Source organism: Thamnophis sirtalis, unplaced genomic scaffold (genome assembly GCF_051295495.1).
Source record: "Thamnophis sirtalis isolate CommonGarterSnake01/CBP01778 unplaced genomic scaffold, rThaSir2_p1.2 scaffold_9, whole genome shotgun sequence".
In the NCBI taxonomy this organism is placed as follows: Eukaryota; Metazoa; Chordata; class Lepidosauria; order Squamata; family Natricidae; genus Thamnophis; species Thamnophis sirtalis.
Genome location: NW_028261389.1, coordinates 38,890,020 through 38,910,369, shown reverse-complemented (window position 1 = coordinate 38,910,369; position 20,350 = coordinate 38,890,020). Strand labels below are relative to the sequence as shown.

Sequence of the window (20,350 nt, the reverse complement as noted above, 5' to 3'; positions counted from 1 at the left end):
TGCACATTTTTCTCCAAAATTCATTCCCGAGTAAAAATAAAACATCTCTGATGTGGCAACTTGCTTTCTTCCTATGTTCTGCAAGTTATAGCCGAGCAAGTCAGCAATGATTGATCTGGGGATGTAGGCTGGGAGTTTGAAAAGCACCCTTGAAAAAGGCAAGGGCTAGACTACATATACTATATATACTGTCCTATCCTCAGGAAAAGTCCATGGATGTGTTATAGCAGTTGGGCTTGAGCTCAGAGCATCTTCAGTTTACTTATAATATTAATTTAGAATAAGGGCATTTCCTTGTTTATCCACATGATGGCAGTCTAGTTCTATCCTTGCATACTTCCACAATGGAAAATCAGAACTTGAATATAAATATATAAGATTTTTTTTGTCCCTTACTTTAATATTTTATCTCATTTTGCTTAAATGATTTATATTGCTGTATCTTTTATTTAGGTAACTGGTGTGGTGGGCAGAGCAGAACTTCTCTCCTCAATTTTTTTTCTAGCTGCTTTTCTGTCCTATACCAGATCCAGAGGGCCTGAAAACACTATAGGTAAAGCAAACAATGAGTGGTCAATAATTCATCCCCCACCCCCAATACCTTCAATGTAGTTATTTAAAGCCCAGATAAGGAATCTGCAGTGGTTTGTGTGATTTCAAATCACTGTGTAACAAATCATTTCATTTTCTCCTGTTCTATGGCTAAAAGTGAAGTATATTTTAAAATGAAAGCATATGAGGTGCCAGAGAGAGATACATCCCAATCATACTCTTAGCACTTGAATCAATCATTCTTTGCTGCAATTCTGCCACCATGTGTCTCACCACAAAAAATATTTTTAAGAAAAGTCCACATCTATATAAGGTCACCCAATCCTAATTTAAGGAAACAAGAGCAAAGGCCCTATGATTTTGGAAGTTGTGGCATGGCCTCTGGATAACACCAGATTGGAGGACTATGCGTTGGCATGGCATCTACAAATGGTATAAGATGGTACTTCTATTCTTAAATAGCTATAAAATGTCACTTTCAATAAAACCATCTGGCAAGACAATGTACATTCAGTGTTCAGAGCGTAAGGAAATATTTCCAGGCTGACATTTGAAATGCAATGTTACTTTTCCCAAATTCACGAAGACTAACTGTTTTTGTATCTTACATTGCAGTGTGGACTCCTATTGCAGCAACAGTTTTTTTAGTGGCTGTTGCTACATTATGTAAGGAACAAGGAGTAACGGTGGTGGGGATATGTTGTGTCTATGAAGTATTTATTGCTCAAGGGGTAAGGAATTTATCTGATTCAATTTCAGATCTGAAATTAAAATATGTCACTTCTATTCACAGGAGCATGTATTAGATTTAATGAATATATCTAGATGAATAATTTAGTCCCCACAAGTTTTATTGCAGAATAGGACTGAAAGTACCATAAAGATTATTTGGGATCTCTTTGTGCTAAAGGAGGACACTCAAATGAATTCCAGACTGACTAGATCAATGTTTTCAAACTTGTCATCTTCAAGATGTGTGGACTTCAACTCCCAGAGTTCCGAGTCACATGCTGAGTGGGGAATTCTGGGAGTTGAAGTCTACACAGCTTAAAGTTGCCACATTTGAAACACTGAACTAGATCATATCTCACTTGAGTTCCAAGGCCCATGCAAATGCAAGATACCAATGACATCTCACGTGCAATAGGTGTTGTCCAAAGCTAAAAATACCAAATGAAAACTTTGCCCCTATTATTGAATTACTGGCAAATGAATCCACAGACCTCCCATTTCTTATCTCTTAAAGTTATTTCCCCTGTACCCCGTTACTTCTGGTACAACTACATCAACCCTAAAAATATTTTTTTTTCCATGATAACAAAGCCAGTGAAAAAGAAATGTGTCAGTAGCGAACAAGCAAACTTCAGAATGGACGATAGTACAATTAAATTGCCATAAGACAACAACTCGCTTTTTAAGACTGTTCTAAATCTAGGAGATAACATGAACTATTTTGTACAAGACAGATGTGTGAAGTGTATGGCTTGAGGACCTAAGCATCCTAGCATGCATAGAATACTGGCATTGTTGTGTTAATGGGTACTTTAAATGCACTAAACATTGGATTTGTGTTAAATGTATTGTCAGTGAATATAACATGAATAGCTTATTGAATTGAAAAAGATTTTGATGTATGACAGAACTCAGTATGATTGGTGAATAAAACTTAAAAGTGTTTGGTTACATTAATCATGAGACAAGCTTCAAATAAAGGGGGCAGAAAGGGTTTTGAATCCTGTTTGAAGGCTCTTCTCCCCCCCCCCAATTTTTTTTGGGGGGTGGTGGATTTCATTTGAATGAAATCCCCAGAATTACTGCTACCTTGTTTGGGAATTTGGGGAGTTGTAGACCTGCACACTTGGATTTGAATTATGTTGAAGAAGTTTGCTTGTGTGATACATGGTGTCAGAAAATTCATTTGAATTTTGTTTATGTTTTTATTTCCTTGTCCAGTATACTGTGCCAATTCTTTGGTATACAGCGTTACACATTCTTCGAGGCAAAGGCAGCATTCCCTACTGTATGCTTCAAATGTTATTGAAACTAATTGTTCTGATGTTCAGTACCCTACTACTTGTTGTGATCAGAGTTCAAGTTATTCAATCCCAGTTACCGGTGTTTACAAGGTAAATTCCACTATTTGTAATAGTGAAGGAACTTGGGGAAAAGTGGATAAATATTTCTGTTTGAAGAAGTATTTCTGCTACTTGGCTTTTATATAATATATAATATATTTATTATAATATCTCACTTATGCATTAAACATTTTGTGATCTTTTGTTATGTTTACTGTTTCAACAAACTCATAAGCCTATTCAGGGTCTCCCCTGTAAATATAGGGATTGAAATTGGATAAAGATAAAGGATGTATTGCTGGTCTCAGGTGTGCTCATCTGCAGAAAGCAAAAAAAAGAAAAAAGCTGCATGCATGCAACCCTCTTCTGTCATGTTTCCTTATCCAGGATTCAGTCGTAGATCTCCAGTAGTCAACTATTCACAGCTTAATTTAGATGGCAGGTTTGAACTTAGCAGGAGTTCTCCGACCCTTGACATGCTATAGTTAGATAAGAATGTCTACTGTGAATTGGCTGAAACTGTGTTAAACAATTGGGACTTCTCTGTCAACATAACTATTCTTCTTTCTTATACTCATAACAGTTTATACCTTGGTCCCTTTTCCATATTTCAGTGGAGTCTTCTCTCTGCACTTGCTGGCTTGAAGCCAAGCAATTGATGGCTTTTGAGTTAATTGCTATCCCTGTCCTGAGTATTTGCATAATTTTTTCTCCCGCGTAGAATTGGAGATGTCTTGGCGACGTTTCGACGAAGTCACATTCGTCATCTTCAGGCTGCTGCTGACTACGTTATAAGGAACAAAACAGCCAAGATCCCACACTACTCCTGGAAACACCAAACCTGAAGTAGTCAGCAGCAGCCTGAAGATGACGAATGTGACTTCGTCAAAACGTCGCCAAGACATCTCCAATTCTACGCGGGAGAAAACCCGAACAACTAGAGACCTACATATATATATATACTGTTTGCTACATAAAAGCATCTCAAAGCAGTTTACAACATATAAACTGTAGAGTAAAACAATAAATGTAAAAACCAATTATAGTAAGAAGGAGCGGGAGAAAAAGCAGAAACAAAAAGCATTTGTCCAACATCTATGTAAAGAAGGCTTGGCAGAAAAGAGAGCATTTTAACATATTTCTCGTAAAATATTACAGGCATGATGACTACAGCATAGCACTTTGCAGTCCTAGGCACATGCAATAGAAGTCCCTTGGTGATCTCAGCAGTTAATCATGTCTGCATTAGCAAAGCAACCTGCTGGGCATCCTGACCTTGTACATGATACATGAATCATGGACCCAGTAAGGTTCTGCTTACACCAGACTTTTAAGAAGTTGCCTAACTCAGTTTAAACAGATTAACCGGTCACTTGATTTGCTTGCTTTGGATCTCAGCTTGTATCTGCTAAACTATAGAAATGCATAAATTGTTGTTTTCCTTGGTTCAATAAAAGGTCAAGGCAGCTTTGCAAGAATTCTAACTAGGGTTTGACCCTTCATGAATGGAAGAACTCCTTCCCTTAGTAAAGAGCACAAGAATCCAGCTAGATTGGGCCATAATTTTCACCATTGCTACTGTCCCATTTTTCACACTGTTTTGAATAAGCCTTCCGCCTTCAGCATTGTTGTAGGAAGAGGAAGCGGTTTTTTTGAGGGGGGGAATCATTTTCCCTTCAACCTTTCTCTTTAGGTCATCCATTTCACAAAATACTTTTTCATTCAATCCTGGATCTAATCCAAAGATTTAACGTAAGTCTCCTGTTATATTGCATGTCATATGGTTGCACCTCAACTCAACTTTTTCTTTCTAGGTTTGATAACCCAGCTGCTGTGAGTCCATCTCCTGTGAGGCAGTTGACTTTCAATTACCTTCTTCCAGTAAATGCTTGGCTGCTTCTAAATCCTTCTGAATTGTGTTGTGACTGGACAATGGGCACCATCCCATTGATAGAATCCGTGCTAGATGTAAGAAATGTTGCCACTGTCACCTTCTTCTGCTTTTTGGGCACTTTGGTGGTCTTCAGTCTCCGGTATCCTGGGGATTCCTCCAAGACTGTATTAATGGTAAGTGACATTATAGGGCTACTTATCAAGACTGATTGAGACTGACCTTGGAGGATGGAGGTGAGCCAGCATGTAACTACGCCACCCACCCCCAACTCACTAAGTCAGCTCAAAAAGATAGAATGCTCAAATGGTATCAAAAGTCACCAAGAGGTCAAAAGGAGCAAGGATGGATGCATCGCCTCCATTCTGCTATCACCCGAGATCATCTACGAGTGTGACCACTACTATTTTAGTCCCAAAACTGGGCCTGATATTTAACTGAAGAGAATCCAGATAATCCATTTCCTCTGTAACACCACCGCTTTCTCAACCATCTTCCCTCAAAAGGGGACAAAAGTTGTCCAGAATGGTATTTTACCATGACTTCTTAAGGAGGGGCACACCGGTGCCTCTTTAAAAAGACCCAGGACACGCCCGCCAACAAGGATAAATTCACCACCTATCTCCTGGGCAGTCTTTAACCAGCCAGGAAGGGCATGGATCTAATGCACAGGTGATGGCATTTACATTCCAGAGGATCCTGTCCATTTCCTCAAGTCCAATAGAATCAAATCATTCCCAAATAACTGGGTAAGTCCATTCTCTGGGCCTCTCCACAGGATTTACATCATGCTTGGTATGCAATTGGGAATGAATCCAAGCAATTTTATCCTATAGGTGCACAAATTCCTCTGCACGGCTTTGTAAATGGGCCTTCAGGTTTCCTTTTCTGAGGAGAATCCAGGTAACCCTAAACAGGGTGCTGGGTGGCAGAGCAGATAAGTATTGGCACTTCTCTGTTCATGCCATCATGAGATAAACCTTAATAGTGGCCTTAACTTATGTTTGGTCAAGCTCATTCTTTGTTTTCTTCCAGTGTTCCTTTCGGTGTCTCCTGATCCTCTTTCAACTCCCTGAATTCCTCTGTAAATCACAGGGAGCAGCAGGAAAAATGGGCCAAGAGAGGCAGCATTCCCTAACCCTGACCTCTCAGTTCCCTTACCTGGGGGATCCCCCATCCCAAACACACAACCCAGATACAGTGAATAGTGGTAATAGTGAGACCTGTAGTACCTTCAGCACTGATTCTCACTTTCATCACAAGGGGAGCCCCTCTTGTATTACTTGCAACTGTGCAGAGAGATTTAAATGTATACTGAATTAGATTATTCTATATTCAGCACATTTTCTTTAGATTTAATTTTTTTTCTTTCAGCCGCTACAATTCAGTCCCAATTCAGTGTAAGTGATGGAAATATTCCCAAGTCGATTTTGCTGCATATATGAAAATAGAGATCCTATTTATCACCACATTTTATTGAATTAGCTAATTTCTGTTGCATGGTCTATTGTGCTATACTTACATCAATACATTTCAGTGATTATTTTTTGTAGGTATGGAGTTAATTATTGTTCTCATTGTATCTCTACATTGCCTTTTGTCCTTGAATGTTGTTACACTTTGAGTTGCGTTAGTTCGGCACTCAGGGAAAGGTCAGATTTTACCAAGCTGGTACATTGTATATTATCTGTAATCAAAATTGTGAGGAATGTTGGATGTATCAAGAATGGGATGCATAATGCATATTCTATTTCTTTGCTGAATTTTTTTAAAAGTATTTCTTGGAGCATCTATTTCACAGTGTAACTTTGTATCTGCAGATTTTGCTCTTCTGTGCTTATGAGGTTCTTGTAATATACACATACAATGTGAGCTTTATTGACAGCAGGTGTTTTTTTTTTTTGCCATGTTAAAACAACACAGTAACAGCACCATAGATAGATTCTGGATTAACTGACTCTCCCCTCCCCCCACCCCCATCCAATGCTTGATCTATGAATGAAATGAAATCTGCCCTGAGCAAAAATGCTGGAAGTCACTTGAGTACTTCCTAATAACCATTGCTGTTCTAGCAATAATCTAGGAAAACAAACACAATTAAGTAAAAAGGGGAGTCCATGGGGTAATTTTGTGCTTTATGTTGATCACGGTTGTAGTGGAGCCCAAGTAATGTTATTTGTTATGTAAAAAGATGTTATGGGCTACATACAGTCGGCATCACAAAATATTAGGATGTCATTAGAAAATCCTATTTTTCCATCGGGTTTTTCAGCAGATTTCATTTCATTTCATATGAATGCTTTAAGGATTTTTTTAGAAACTACACCAAAAGTAGCATTTTGATTTGGAATATACCACCAAAAGTTAGACATTTAGTATTCCCTGCATTAAGAATGGATTTCTGTAAGCCTTCCGCTTGTTGTGTGAGTTATTCAGAGTTGCTTAGGATGAGAGCGGCCACATAAATCTTTTAAATAAATAAATTATAAGTTTAGCCAATGTTTCTGTTGTGTCCTTATGATTATGAAATCTAGACACTTGCATACTTTTTAATTTCATTTCCTAAATGCTTATCAGCATTCTATGTTGATTGTTGAATTAATAATGACTCAGTAGGATTATGAATAAATTGCCTTCACTCTCTGCTGAGGGAGTGATTTAGATGTGGCTCAGCAGCAAAAAAAGAAGCAGAACCAAAAAAAGAAAAAAAATGGCAGAGATGCTTCCAAAGACATTTGGCTGTGTATTTTTACTATGAAGAAAAAACAAGTAGTTCATTCCTTTTCCAGGAAAGTTTGCTTTTGTAGTTTGTGGTCCAGGAAGAAGCTTATGAATTCTTATTGATCTAAATTAAATACATCATCTGAGAACCTGAGATACTTCAGGAGGCAGAATTTAAAATCAGTCTGAGTCATAGGTTATAGTGCCTTGGACATCACAACTGATGATCATTGGGAGATATTACCCAGTGTAATCATCACCTTCAATTAACAACCCCATAATCCCTTGCAGGGTGAAGTCTGGGAAACTGAATGGAGCTAGCAGAGTGTTTTAATTGGCACTGTCCATCCTGTTGCCAATGCAGAGTTTTGTTCAACAGATATATTCTCATTGTGCCCAGAGAGATAAATATTGCCTCTACCTAGGTTCAAACTCACAGCCTCCTCACCTCACCACTCCATATTACCCAGTGTAATGTATGTATGTAATGTACTGGACATACTGTGTATGTCATATCTGGGCATCAGAGTCTATTAAACTTGCATATACTCTATGCTGCTATAACATAGCTTTCTCAGAGCAGTATATAACTTATGTAAAATGTTCAGTGGTGGAAGCAAAAGGATGGCTGCCCTGCCTTTAAGCAGATTTAGGCAGATAACCTTACAAAGAACTAGGAGTGCATCAGAGGTAACTAACCCAATTGCTTGCATGTGCAGTGACAAATGCAGATCTATTGTTTGCAATTAAATCTTTGGTAAGGTTTTGCTAAAGCTAAGCAGATCTAGCAGTGTAAACTTCAAGGAATTAGAAAGGTTGTGAATAAACTGTTCCAATATTGGCATTTGGTTTGGATCTCCTACAGCAGTTTAACTCCAACCTGAGTGGCTTCCAAATATGAGGAATTCAACTCATAGAATTCTCTCTATGCCAATTGAAGAATTCTGGGATTTGAAATACATCAGTCTGGATGATGTGTATGCTGGCAAAAGCTGTTCTGTAGTGTTAGATATATACGAACATTACACTGCTTCATTTGGACTCTTGTCTCTTTTTGAAGTAACTATAATATGCTTGTTTATAACACGATTCTGATATAGGCCCATGCATCTTTCCCCTAAACATGTAGGTCTTCTCTAGACTTAAGATCATATCCAGTGAAGACAATGAATAAGTATGAACTGATATAAGCCCCTCTGATTTCTATGAGTCTGTTATTAACGAATCTATTCAATCCATTGCTCCTTTCATAACTTGCAGTTAAATCAATATGTTTTTGATTGGCTTGTTTAAAACCTTTAAATAAGCCAATTTAAATCTTTGAACAGAGCTGTGGTGGCGCAATGGTTAGAATGCAATATTGCAGGCTAATTCTGCCAATTGCCAGCAGTTTGATCCTGACTGGCTCAGACTTCTATCTTTCCAAGGTCAGTAAAATGAGGGCCCAGATTGTTGTAGTCAATATGCTGACTCTATAAACTGCTTAGAGAGAGCTGTAAAGCACTATGAAGTAATATATAAGTCTTAAGTGCTATTGCTCTTTAACTACAGTTATCCAGTTCACTAAAGGTTTGCTCTGTTTCATTAGATTTGGTGATTGTACATAACAAATTGATTATACACATAGATGAATACAGGTAATCCTCAACCACAATTGAGCCCAAACTTTCTGTTGTTAAATTAAACATTTGTTAAGTGAGTTTTGCCCCATTTTACAACTTCGCTTGCCACAGTTGTTAAATGAATTATTGCATTTGTTAAGTTAATAACATGGCTGTTATGTGAATCTGTATTTTCCATTAACTTTGTTCCTCAGAAGAGTGCAAAAGCTGGATCATGTGATCTCAGGACACTTCAACCATCATAAATACAAACTAGTTGCCAAGCACCTGAATTTTGATTATGTAACCATGGAGATGCTGCAATGGTCATAAAGTGTGAAAAATGGTCATAAGTCCCTTTTTAAGAAGTAGCTTTGAAGACAAGCTTTGTAGACATACTTTGAAGGGACACAAGATAAATCTAGATTTGCTAACAGCATAGAATAGCAAGTTACTGATTCCATCAGAACTCTAGAGGGAAAAAATAGGGATTCTAAATGTAAAATTAAATCAATGCCTCTTTCACAGACATGTATGCTGTAGGTCTGTATAATGCTTAAGTACTTTTCTTAAGGAGCCAAGGTGGTGCAGTGGTTAAATGCAGCACTGCAGGCTACTGCTAGATCAGCAGGTCAGCGGTTCAAATCTCACCGGCTCAGGGTTGACTCAGCCTTCCATCCTTCCGAGGTGGGTAAAATGAGGACCCAGATTGTTGGGGGCAATATGCTGACTCTCTGTAAACCGCTTAGAGAGGCCTGAAAGGCCTATGAAGCGGTATATAAGTCTACTGCTATTGCTATATTGCTATATTGCTATTTCTGTTTTGGGTTACTAGCTAGTGTTTGTGTGTGTTTTTCTTTTGCTGTTTTAGGCACTTTGTTTAATAGTTCTGCCATTCATCCCAGCGTCAAACCTTTTTTTCCCTGTTGGCTTCGTAGTAGCAGAACGAGTGTTATATGTTCCCAGCATGGGATTCTGCATGCTAGTTGCTCATGGGTGGAAAAAGCTGTCAAGTAACAGGTAGGTTAAAAAGTATTGTTTGGGGGAAACGAGTGAGGGTGGGGGCATGAATGGGAACTAAAGATGAAATAACTTGCATGGAATAGTTGCCTGAGTGGCTTAATATCTTTACTTGCTTTTACCATCTTTTCCACATCATAATCATCAAAATGTAGGAACTTCATTCTGGGGGAAGGGAGGAAAATATATCTCAAAAACCACTACATTTTTTAAAGTTGTCATTAATGTTTTAACAATTAAATAAACTAATTTATGCTATGCTGGCTGGGAGATTCTGGGAGTTGAAGTCCAAAGGACTGAAAATCGCCAAGGTTGAGAAACGCTGAATTAGATAAAATAAAACAACTAATCAAATTAGAATTGAAATTTTTCCAAGTATTCAGGATCTTAAACGGAACACTCTACAGTACTCTTTTACGGTAAACGTTTCTTGAAAACAGTAATTTGCAAGACTTTTCAAATGGTTATCCTCTTATTTTATGTTTCATCAATTCAGTCATGGTATCAGTGCCTTTATGTAATGCTGTAAATATTTTAAAATAACCTGTGGGCAACTCTTAACTTCAGAGTAAGTGAAAAGGATTTTCTAAATGTCCTTGCATTATTTTCTCTTTTCTGTAGTTCCTGTTATTACTATCTCTGCTTGTTTCGAAGATTCATAGCACCTGAGAAAGAAATGAAGGGTTTTTAGAAATGGTTTGCTTTAGCTTCTTCTTTAAAAATGTAGATCCCTTCCTTTCTAATCATTTTTACTGTTTTTTCTTGTTAACACATAAGCTCTGTCAACTCAGATGTGTTTCTAAAATAAAATATTGGATCTTTCTGTCCCCTCAGTTTCCTGTATAATATAAACCATAGTTGTGGCTGGGCCAATTGTTGTTATATTAAACATCAAAACTAAATTCACAGACGAAGCTTAAAGTAGAGTCTTGATTCTTCTTTGGAGGGGAAGTGACTTTCAGTTGTTTGACTTTTTTTTGTCAAAGAAATGAGTATTTTATTTTGCATTGCTTTCCTCTTAAGAATGAGAATAAATATTGTTTCATACAATAAAATAATTTAGGTTGCTTTCATTGTTTTGTTCTCCATTACCTTTTATGCCATCAGCAGCAAACCAGAAATGAATGTTGAAAGTAGAATTGGTTTTTTTTTTTTGGTAGGTAGGTAGGTAGGTAGGTAGGTAGGTAGGTAGGTAGGTAGGTAGATAGATAGATAGATAGATAGATAGATAGATAGATAGATAGATAGATAGATAGATGATAGATAGATAGATAGATAGATAGATAGATAGATAGATAGATAGATAGATAGATAGATAGTTTTGTTCTCCATTACCTTTTATGCCATCATAGTAACAAACCAGAAATGAATGTTGAAACTATAATTGCTTTCAGATATAGATAGATAGATGGATGGATGGATGGATGGTAGATAGATAGATGGATGGATGGATGGATGGATGGATGGATGGATGGATGGATGGATGGATGATAGACAGACTGACAGACTGACTGACTGACTGTTCCACAGTTTCAAATGACCCCATATAGGCAGTTGTATTTTTTCATTTTGGCAATGACGTCTAGATTCCAATTATTCCAAATAATCTCATTTTGCAAAGTAGCGATATTTAGTTACTCGTGGGATTCAACAAGCTCCTAGTGGTTCAAACATGCTAAGAACAGCTCAATGGATTGAATGACAAATATAGTCAGTTGCAACTTCTGTCTAAATAGGTTTCATTATCTCTTTGTATCTTATTGCTGTTTGTTTATAATAAAATGCTAAATGCAAACTGTCATTGTATTTAGCAAAACTGCCTTAGCACTTTTTCTCCTGTCAGCATCTGTTCTGCTTCCTGTAGCAGCTAATTGTGAAAATATGGTTAATGTTAAATTGGATCCAGAATTGTAAACTGAGCTTCTATGAGTTAAATGCCCTTATTGGGGGAAATGTGTTGTTAGCCTGGGAAATCAAGAATTACATTAACCACATCTTTCTTCATTTTTACTTTCTAGTACCCTGAGAAAGCTATCATGGATTTGTTTGTCTTTGGTTTTGTTCAGTCATGCTTTAAAAACATTGCAGAGGAACTGGGATTGGGAATCGGAATATACATTATTTATGTCTGCTTTAAAGGTATAGTATTATTATTCTAAACTCTTATTTCTGATAATAATGCATTCTTGAAGAATTTATGTCAGAAAAAAGTACTCCTGGATTCACAGCCTCTGATTCCTTAGTTTTCAGAGCTTTCCCCTCCTCTCTAGGAAGGATACTGGAATTGATAAATGTAGCTTGTCCTTGGTTAACAACTGCTTCATTCAGCAGACACTGAATTCACAACAGTGCTGAAAAAGTAGATTTAAAACCCTGTCCCTGAATCTATTACTGTCACAGTGCTTCTGTGGTCATGTGAGGACTATTTAGTCACCTTGCAACCAGCATGCATTTCTGACAGCTGCATCCCACAACCTGTGGTCATTTATTACCTTCTTCGTTGGCTTCTGACAAGTAAATTCAGTGGGGGAACCTGGAAAAAGCCACTCATGGTCATGACATCATGATTAATGACTTCAGATTATCTGCTAAACAACTGCAGCCAAACTGATATAGGTTGGGTGCTGTCACTTAATAACCAGATTGTTTAACAACAAAATTATCAGTCCTAGTTGTGGTCATTAAGTGAGGACTGTCTGTAGATGAAAAGTCAGGGTTACTCTACTGTTCTGACCCACCCCTCTTCTCCGTCCAGGAACAAAAGCCAGAATAGACGTACGAAAGAATGTTTTAATCAGTCCAGACTCTTGTTGGCTGCAAGCCCAAAATAAACAAAGAGATAAGCTCTCTGGCAGCAATCAAACAAACTTCTCACAGCAAACCACTTATCCAAGTTGGTTTCTCTGAATCATGAATGTGAACGAGAACGTTGACTCCTGCAACCAGGGCGTGGCACAAACAGTCTTATATTCAGGAGAGGATCTTAATCAGCATCAGCTAAGCACAATCATCTCCTACAATTACGCAGTTGTTCCTTCCATCGAGTAGCCCTTCGCCTGCATGCATCCTGAAACAACTCCCAAATGTTTTTCTGAACATTCCCTTTGATCCAATGCTCTGCCACCGCCTGGTGGCCCACCAGTCTCTCCTCGCCCTGCTCGGAGTCGACACCTTGTCCAGGGTCCTCCAAGGCCGACTCATAAGACCCCTCGCTGTCAGAGTCTGGCGGCAGCTCCAATGGCTCCTGCCGGGCCACAACACTCTACTATTGAAATAGAAGTCCTAAGACGTGTCTAGCTAAAACAGTGCATGTAATACTGAGAAATTTCTGATGGCTGGTCATTTCGTTAACCAATTTCGTTGTATTTAAGTACAATGGCAATAAAGATTATACTTATACTAATTTATAGCGTGCTAGAAGTGAGGCATTGTTTAATGTGCCACTAGTATCAACGTACTGAAAATCACATTTACTTTTTGTCCTGTTTCCTCCCACAACTTTTCTTACTGTATCCACTGTTTTACCATTTCAATCTTTTACAGCCGTCTCCAAATCACATGTCCCGGGAGATGCAAACTGTAACTGCCAGAATTCTCAGTATGGCCATGACAGGTAGAGAATTCTGAGAGTTGACATTCATGCACCTGGAAGGCACCAAAGCTGGGGGAATCTGTCCCGAGCAATTAGGCAATTTACTATCATCTATCATAAGTCTTTTGTATTTTAGATTTTAAATAAATGAGTTCAGCTCCCAATGTCCCTAACCTTACTGGTATGCTCGTAAAGCTTTTATACATTCCCTTAGTCTATGCATAGGCAAGGTCTTTATACACACTCTCTTAAACATTCCACATCAATAGATTATGCTTTCACAAATGAATTATTCAATTTGCAGAGTACTTGTTTGTTTCTGATATGTCATGTACATGTTTTCTGTGATCAGGTAAATAAGAACAATGCCAAACTCTGGAATAATGTGGGTCATGCTTTAGAAAATGAAAAGAACTTTGAAAGAGCATTGAATTTCTTCATACAGGCCACCCAAGTGCAGCCAGGTGAGTTGTAAAAAAGAGCTAGCATGAAAGGCAATAATATGAGAAAACTCTTTGCATAATATTTTCCCCATGACCAGGAAAGTCTTTGCCTAGCATGAGTTGGCATAATTAGCTACTGCATCTTGGACCAGAAAGCTTTAATGGCTCATGCCCCATGCATTTTACTATTGCAGTGCTCCCTCTGAGGTTCTGCCTTTGAAGACAACTCCGTAATCAACACAGATATAGGAGGTTTACAGGATATCTTTACAGGATAATTATTTTATGTTTCATACACTAGGCTGCATTGGGGATCACTTTAACCATGTGTTCTGTCCTATCTGCAAGACCATTGGGAGAGGGGTTTTTTCTTCTTCTTGCCAATGCAAGAGGTGAAAGGACCATAGTCCAGAAGGACAAGCAATCTCTTTGGTTGCTCCAGCATTGTAGAACTTGTTGCCTGCAGAGATAAAGCTGTTCCCATTCTTGGCACTCCAGAAAGTCCTGGAAATTCCTCTTTTTAAGCAGGAATTTGTTCTGAGCTAATATGACAATTGGCTCCTCTTAGGAAGGTTATTTTGGTCTGAAAATATTGAATTTTACCATGAAATGTTAGTTTATGTTTTTCAACTACTCAGGGTGATTTATTGGAGTAATACATAAATTGTGTAAGTGAAATAACCGTTAGTGTGAAATCTTAAAAATGTATATAATTTTATAATTTATATAAGTATGGAAAATTTGCTGGTGTCCTGATTCCTTAAGTGTAATGTTTTAAAAAACTGTTTAAATAAATTTCCTGCTCCATCTAGCTATTGTTAAGTTGCATATTAATCTTCCATGGCTGAATTTCCTAAAGGAAAGCTCTGTAATTCAGGGACAGAGCACATGCTTTACGTGCAAAAAGTTTCATGCTCAGTCCTTAACAAGGCTTTACAGAAAAGACCTCTGCATGAGATTCTAGGAACATTGTATTTATCAAAGTAGCCTGTGCTTAGGAGGCAATGTACATCCCTCCAATTTATGCCAGATTGTAATCCCTCAACATTGCGATACTGGCCTAGCCTGACAGAATCCAGAGGTATCTTAAAAGCATCCTTTCCCCGCCTCTGAATTAAACAGCCAAGTGGCCTAAGCAAAGATAGAGCAATCATATATATATTTTTAAATGGGTACAATGTGTGTGTGTTCTCCGCTTGGAACATTACAAAATGCTTCTGGTTTTGAATTAATTATCAAATGAATTTCTTGAGACTAGCTTAACAAAATCGTACAACATATGTCATATCAGTCACGCTTTAGATAGAAAGAAGTGGAGGCAGGGAGGATTCAATATTTATTTGATTTCTAGTTTAAAATTGTTGTGACTGAGGCTGGAATTTTAGAGGGAAAGGAAGTACTGAAGGTCTTCTTTATCTTGCAATTTTGAAGATGATATTGGCGCCCATATGAATGTAGGAAGAACTTACAAAAATTTAAACAGAACCAGAGAAGCAGAAGAATCCTATTTAGTTGCAAAATCATTGATGCCACAGGTAAGTGGAGTACACTGTTTATTTGAGAAGTTTCATTAGTGTTTTTTTAGCAAAAGGTGTTGGGACACAGGGAGTCTTCTTTTTTACTTTGCTGGAAATTTTAGCAATCAGTCTAGTTCAGCCTTTTTCTTGTCTGTATTTTTGTAATAATTATAATATTTAATATTTTTTAAAAAATAAAAATATTGTAGGTTATTAATTGTCTGCAGTTGTATCTCAGCCTGCCTCTGTAGTAGAACAGTGTATTCTCAATTCAAATAAAAATTGTACTTAGTTTAAAGTAATTACAATTTAGGCCTTTCATTTTAAAACTACAGTCTTTGACACTGTTACAACTTTCATTGTGTTATAGTTCTGATAAATTTATGGTTAATGCTCCTCCAAGCCTAATATAATTTCTTCTGCTGTCAGATTATTCCAGGTAAAAAATATGCTGCACGTGTCGCTCCTAACCATCTGAATGTTTACATAAACCTTGCAAACCTGATTCGGACAAATGAGTCTCGTCTTGAAGAAGCAGACCAATTGTATCGTCAAGCCATTAGCATGAGGCCAGATTTCAAACAGGCCTACATTAGCAGGTACTTTATAACCTTATATTCATAACGAAATGCCAAATGTGAGTAGGCAGCTTTACTGTCTGAAACAACTGCTGTTTTAGTAGCAAGATAACGGAATGAATGGAAATCACATAATTTAAAGTTCTGATTCTCAACAGGGGTGAACTACTTCTGAAGATGAATAAACCCCTGCAAGCTAAAGAAGCTTACCTAAGGGCTCTTGAATTGGATCGAAGCAATGCAGACCTATGGTACAACTTGGCAATTGTTTATATTGAACTGAAAGATCCCTCTGAAGCTCTGAAAAACTTCAATCAAGCATTAGAACTGAATCCTAATCACAAACTAGCCTTGTTCAATTCTGCACTATTGATGCAAGAATCTGGTATGTATACCTAGAACTTTAAAGCAACATTTTAAAAGTTGTATTATGTTTTATTATCGTTTATTAACATGCTCTATGGGGAAGAAATACTGGGGGGGGGGGGGGAACCAGGAAAAAAAATGCATGACGAACTCCAAAAACAAAACAACATGAATGATATATGTCACATAATAACAAAATTTCGAACCAAAGTTAGTAATAATCAATGACTCTCTAGCATGATCAAATCACAAAATGACATGAAATATCAATAAATCTATGCCATAGAAAAACAGTTATTTTTTAATGAATAGTCAGGATTGCTTTTTCAAAAAAAAAGGGAAAGTTACCGTATTTTCACGACCATAAGCCGCACTAAAAATCCTAAATTTTGATCCAAAATCGGCAGTGCGGCTTATAACCCGGTGCGCTTTATATGTGGAAAAAGATCTCCCAGCTGCTTTGTTTCTCGCGACTGCAATAGATGTCCAGAAGCGGCCCCTGGGGCCAATGGGGACCGGACCCCCAGCTCGACAGCCCCTGTCGCCTCTGGACGTCCACCGCAGCTGTGAGGAGCCGAGGAGAGCGCGGAGAAGAGCGCGCGACGGCCCCCGGCGCTCCGGGAAGCGGGAGAGGCGCGCGGCCCGGCCTCTCCTCCCTGGATGCCGCAGCAGCAGCCCCAAGCGCACCGATCCCCGCGCCCTTCGCATCGGGGCATGCTCTTGCAGCACGCCCCGATGCGAAAAACACAGAGATCGGGCGACGTCCAGGGAGGAGAAATCAAACCGCGCGCCTCTCCCGCCTCCCGGAGCGCCAAGAACCGTCGCGCGCTCCCCTCCACACTCTCCTCGGCTCCCCACAACCACAACAGACGTCCAGAAGCGACAGGGGCCACCGAGCCGGAAATCCAATCCCCAACAGCCCCAAAAGCCGCTTCTGGACATCTGTGGCTCCCGGCGCTCCAGGAAGCACCGAAAGCAGCTGGGAGGGGCGCGCGGCTTGGTTTCTCCTCTCTGGACGTCGCAGCGGCGGCCCCGGGCTCACCAATCCCAGTGCCTTTCGCATCGGGGCGCGCTGCAAGAGCATGCCCCGATGCGAAAAACACAGAGATCGGTGAGCCCGGGGCCGCCGCTGCGACGTCCAGGGAGGAGAAACCAAGCCGCGCGCCCCTCCCAGCCGCCCTCGGCGCCCCCCGGAGCGCCAAGAACCCTCGTGCCGCTCCTCGCGATGTCCAGAAGCGTCGGGAAATGTGCGGCTTATAACCCGGTGCGCTTTATATGTGGAAAAAGTTAAAAAAATTAACGTTAATTGATACTGCTGATTTAATCCGGTGCGGCTTTTGGTCGTGAAAATACGGTACATAATTCTAGAATACAATCCTCTCTCAGAGTACAAACCATAAGCAAGTTAAATATTTCCCTTTCAGGATGGATTGTCTAAAGTTTTAGCTTTGAAGAATAGATTTGCAGAACTGAGTTCAATTTTATTTACAGTTTTCCCTCTTAAGTCAGATTCTAGCTTATAAGTACTTCTTACAATTAAACAAAAGACTGTGTCCTTGCATTGTGAATTGTGTCTTCAGTGCTTTTTCTACAATGATTGAATATGATTTTTGGTGCAGTGGTTAAGGTACTGAATAGATACCTACGAGATGCAGCTTCAAGGCTACATCTTGTCATGGAAAATCACTGTCTTCCAGCTCAATTTACCCTATAGGGTTGCTGTTACAGGAAAAAGTAGGAAGGAGGAAGTAGTATATATTTCACTTTGAGTTCTGGAGGAAAGGTGAGATTTAACCCTAATAGGTTTTTTTAAATGTTACATTCCAACAGGGGAATACAAACAAGATTTGAAGCAAGAAATTGTAATAATTTTAAAAGCCTTGGGATGGAATCAGTGTAATAATTTCCCTGGGCCCCACCCAATTATTTTTCAATATTTGAAAGGATCAGTTGTTCTTTTCCATTCAAATCAATGAAATTAATTAATTGAAATCCCAAAAATTATATAGGCATTCCAAATCCTTTACCTCAGTTGGACAAAAAAATTACTGTAATGATGTTGGGAGAAAAAAAGTGGGTATATAATACGCTTCCCATGGATCCTTCAGACTATAAGAAATATCAAATTGTAAAATTATAGTATCATGAATCTAAATCCACAAGCATAAGTAATAAAGACTGTCGATATTGTCCTATTTATACAGCCTTGGATAGTCCATATTAATGTTCATTTGTTGCTTTAGGTGAGGCCAGCCTTAGGCCTGAAGCTAAAAAGAGACTTCTAAGTTATATAAAAGAAGAATCGCAAGATGCTAATGGTTATTTTAACTTAGGCATGCTTGCAATGGATGATAAAAAAGATGATGAAGCTGAGATGTGGATGAAAAAAGCCATAAAACTACTTCCAGGCTTCCGCAGTGCTTTGTTCAACTTGGCCTTGCTTTACTCTCAGACTGCAAAAGAGCTGAAAGCTTTACCCGTGCTGGAGGAATTGCTGAGGTACTACCCAGATCATACCAAAGGTTTGATTTTGAAGGGAGACATTTTGATGAACCAGAAGAAAGATATACAGGGAGCAAAACAATGTTTTGAGAAAATTCTGAAAATGGACCCAAACAATGTACAAGGAAAACACAACCTCTGTGTGGTTTACTTTGAAGAACGAGACTTACTAAAGGCAGAAAAATGCTTAGTGGAAACACTGGCCTTAGCCCCACATGAGGAATACATTCAACGCCATTTAAGCATTGTTCGAAGTAAAATTGGTTCCCTCAGACCAGGAGAGGCAAGTGTGACTCATACGGAAAAAGTAGCATCTATGGAAGAAAAAAAAACTCCGTCTGAACACTTGAAACAAGTAAAAAATGAGCAAAAAAACCCTCAGACTACAAACTCTAATGGCAGCAAGGAGCAGAGGAAATCCAAAAAACATGGAAATAAAAACTCTACAGACAAAGAGACAAAAAAGAAATCGACAAAGGAAATAAAAGAGATAGAGAAAAAAAGAGTTGCTGCACTGAAAAGACTGGAAGAAATTGAACGTATATTAAATGGTGACTAATTACTTGGAGCACCACTGTAAGGGAAACAGGCATCTATTTTGCAGATTTTACATGTGCGTTGCATGTGTTTTCAAAGTGATCACAGGGTGCTTTTGAATTTGGAAAGTATATTGAAATGTTAACTAAAATTGAAGAAGCTGCAAAATGAATAGGAAAAGCCATGACTTTTAATCAAGGATGCTTGGTTAAGGAGTTGCACATAACTAACATACAAGGACTTTTCCAGCAATGGAAGCTATGTTCTAATATTGCTGATTAGAAGAATAGCTTATTACTCCAGAAACAAATCTCACTAAACTCCTTATTTGAAAGCAAGCATGTTAGAGCTTGGCTGCAAAATACTTGCAACCAGCTATGCTCAGTTCTTTCTGTTCTCAAAGAACGGTTAAAATACTGATAGATAGATAAATATTAAAGAGAGCCTCAGGTATGTTGGTCACCAGACTAATTTTACTAGAGAAATCCATTGATCTGAGTATTTAAGCATTACAAATTAATTTGTATGACTATGATTTTACTTCACACGTCAATTTTTTTTCTATGTAAATGTATGTGGCACATTCCCATTTTGTCTTCCTGCTTTCCTATAAGTATTAATGTTCCAGAATGCATTGGGAATTAATTAGCAAATACCACTTGTGTTTTTGTATGTGCATGCATGCATTTGATGTTTTTTTTAAAAAACTTTAATAAATCACTCTATAAGTACAGTGATTTTCTCTATCATGGGGACAAGCAGGAATAGTCAAGAGCCAAGGTGGCGCAGTGGTTAAATGCAGCACTGCAGGCTACTGCTAGATCAGCAGGTCAGCGGTTCAAATCTCACCGGCTCAGGGTTGACTCAGCCTTCCATCCTTCCGAGGTGGGTAAAATGAGGACCCAGATTGTTGGGGGCAATATGCTGACTCTCTGTAAACCGTTTAGAGAGGCCT

General features: G+C 38.6%; 1 protein-coding gene across 2 annotated transcripts in view; it reads left to right on the top strand.

Annotated features, from left to right (window-relative positions):
• Window positions 1-20,128, top strand: part of TMTC3 (transmembrane O-mannosyltransferase targeting cadherins 3) — a 39,267-nt gene extending 19,139 nt beyond the window's left edge. For both annotated transcript variants that reach the window (XM_087723366.1, XM_087723365.1), the window contains exons 5-15: window positions 454-553; window positions 1,168-1,283; window positions 2,506-2,678; window positions 4,442-4,694; window positions 9,712-9,860; window positions 11,879-11,999; window positions 13,805-13,916; window positions 15,327-15,430; window positions 15,842-16,011; window positions 16,149-16,375; window positions 18,600-20,128. In XM_087723366.1, the coding sequence (XP_087579492.1) occupies window positions 454-553; window positions 1,168-1,283; window positions 2,506-2,678; window positions 4,442-4,694; window positions 9,712-9,860; window positions 11,879-11,999; window positions 13,805-13,916; window positions 15,327-15,430; window positions 15,842-16,011; window positions 16,149-16,375; window positions 18,600-19,417 (2,343 nt within the window). In that variant the 3' untranslated portion in view covers window positions 19,418-20,128. The remainder of the gene's footprint in view (window positions 1-453; window positions 554-1,167; window positions 1,284-2,505; window positions 2,679-4,441; window positions 4,695-9,711; window positions 9,861-11,878; window positions 12,000-13,804; window positions 13,917-15,326; window positions 15,431-15,841; window positions 16,012-16,148; window positions 16,376-18,599) is intronic.
• The last annotated feature ends 222 nt before the right edge of the window (window positions 20,129-20,350 follow it).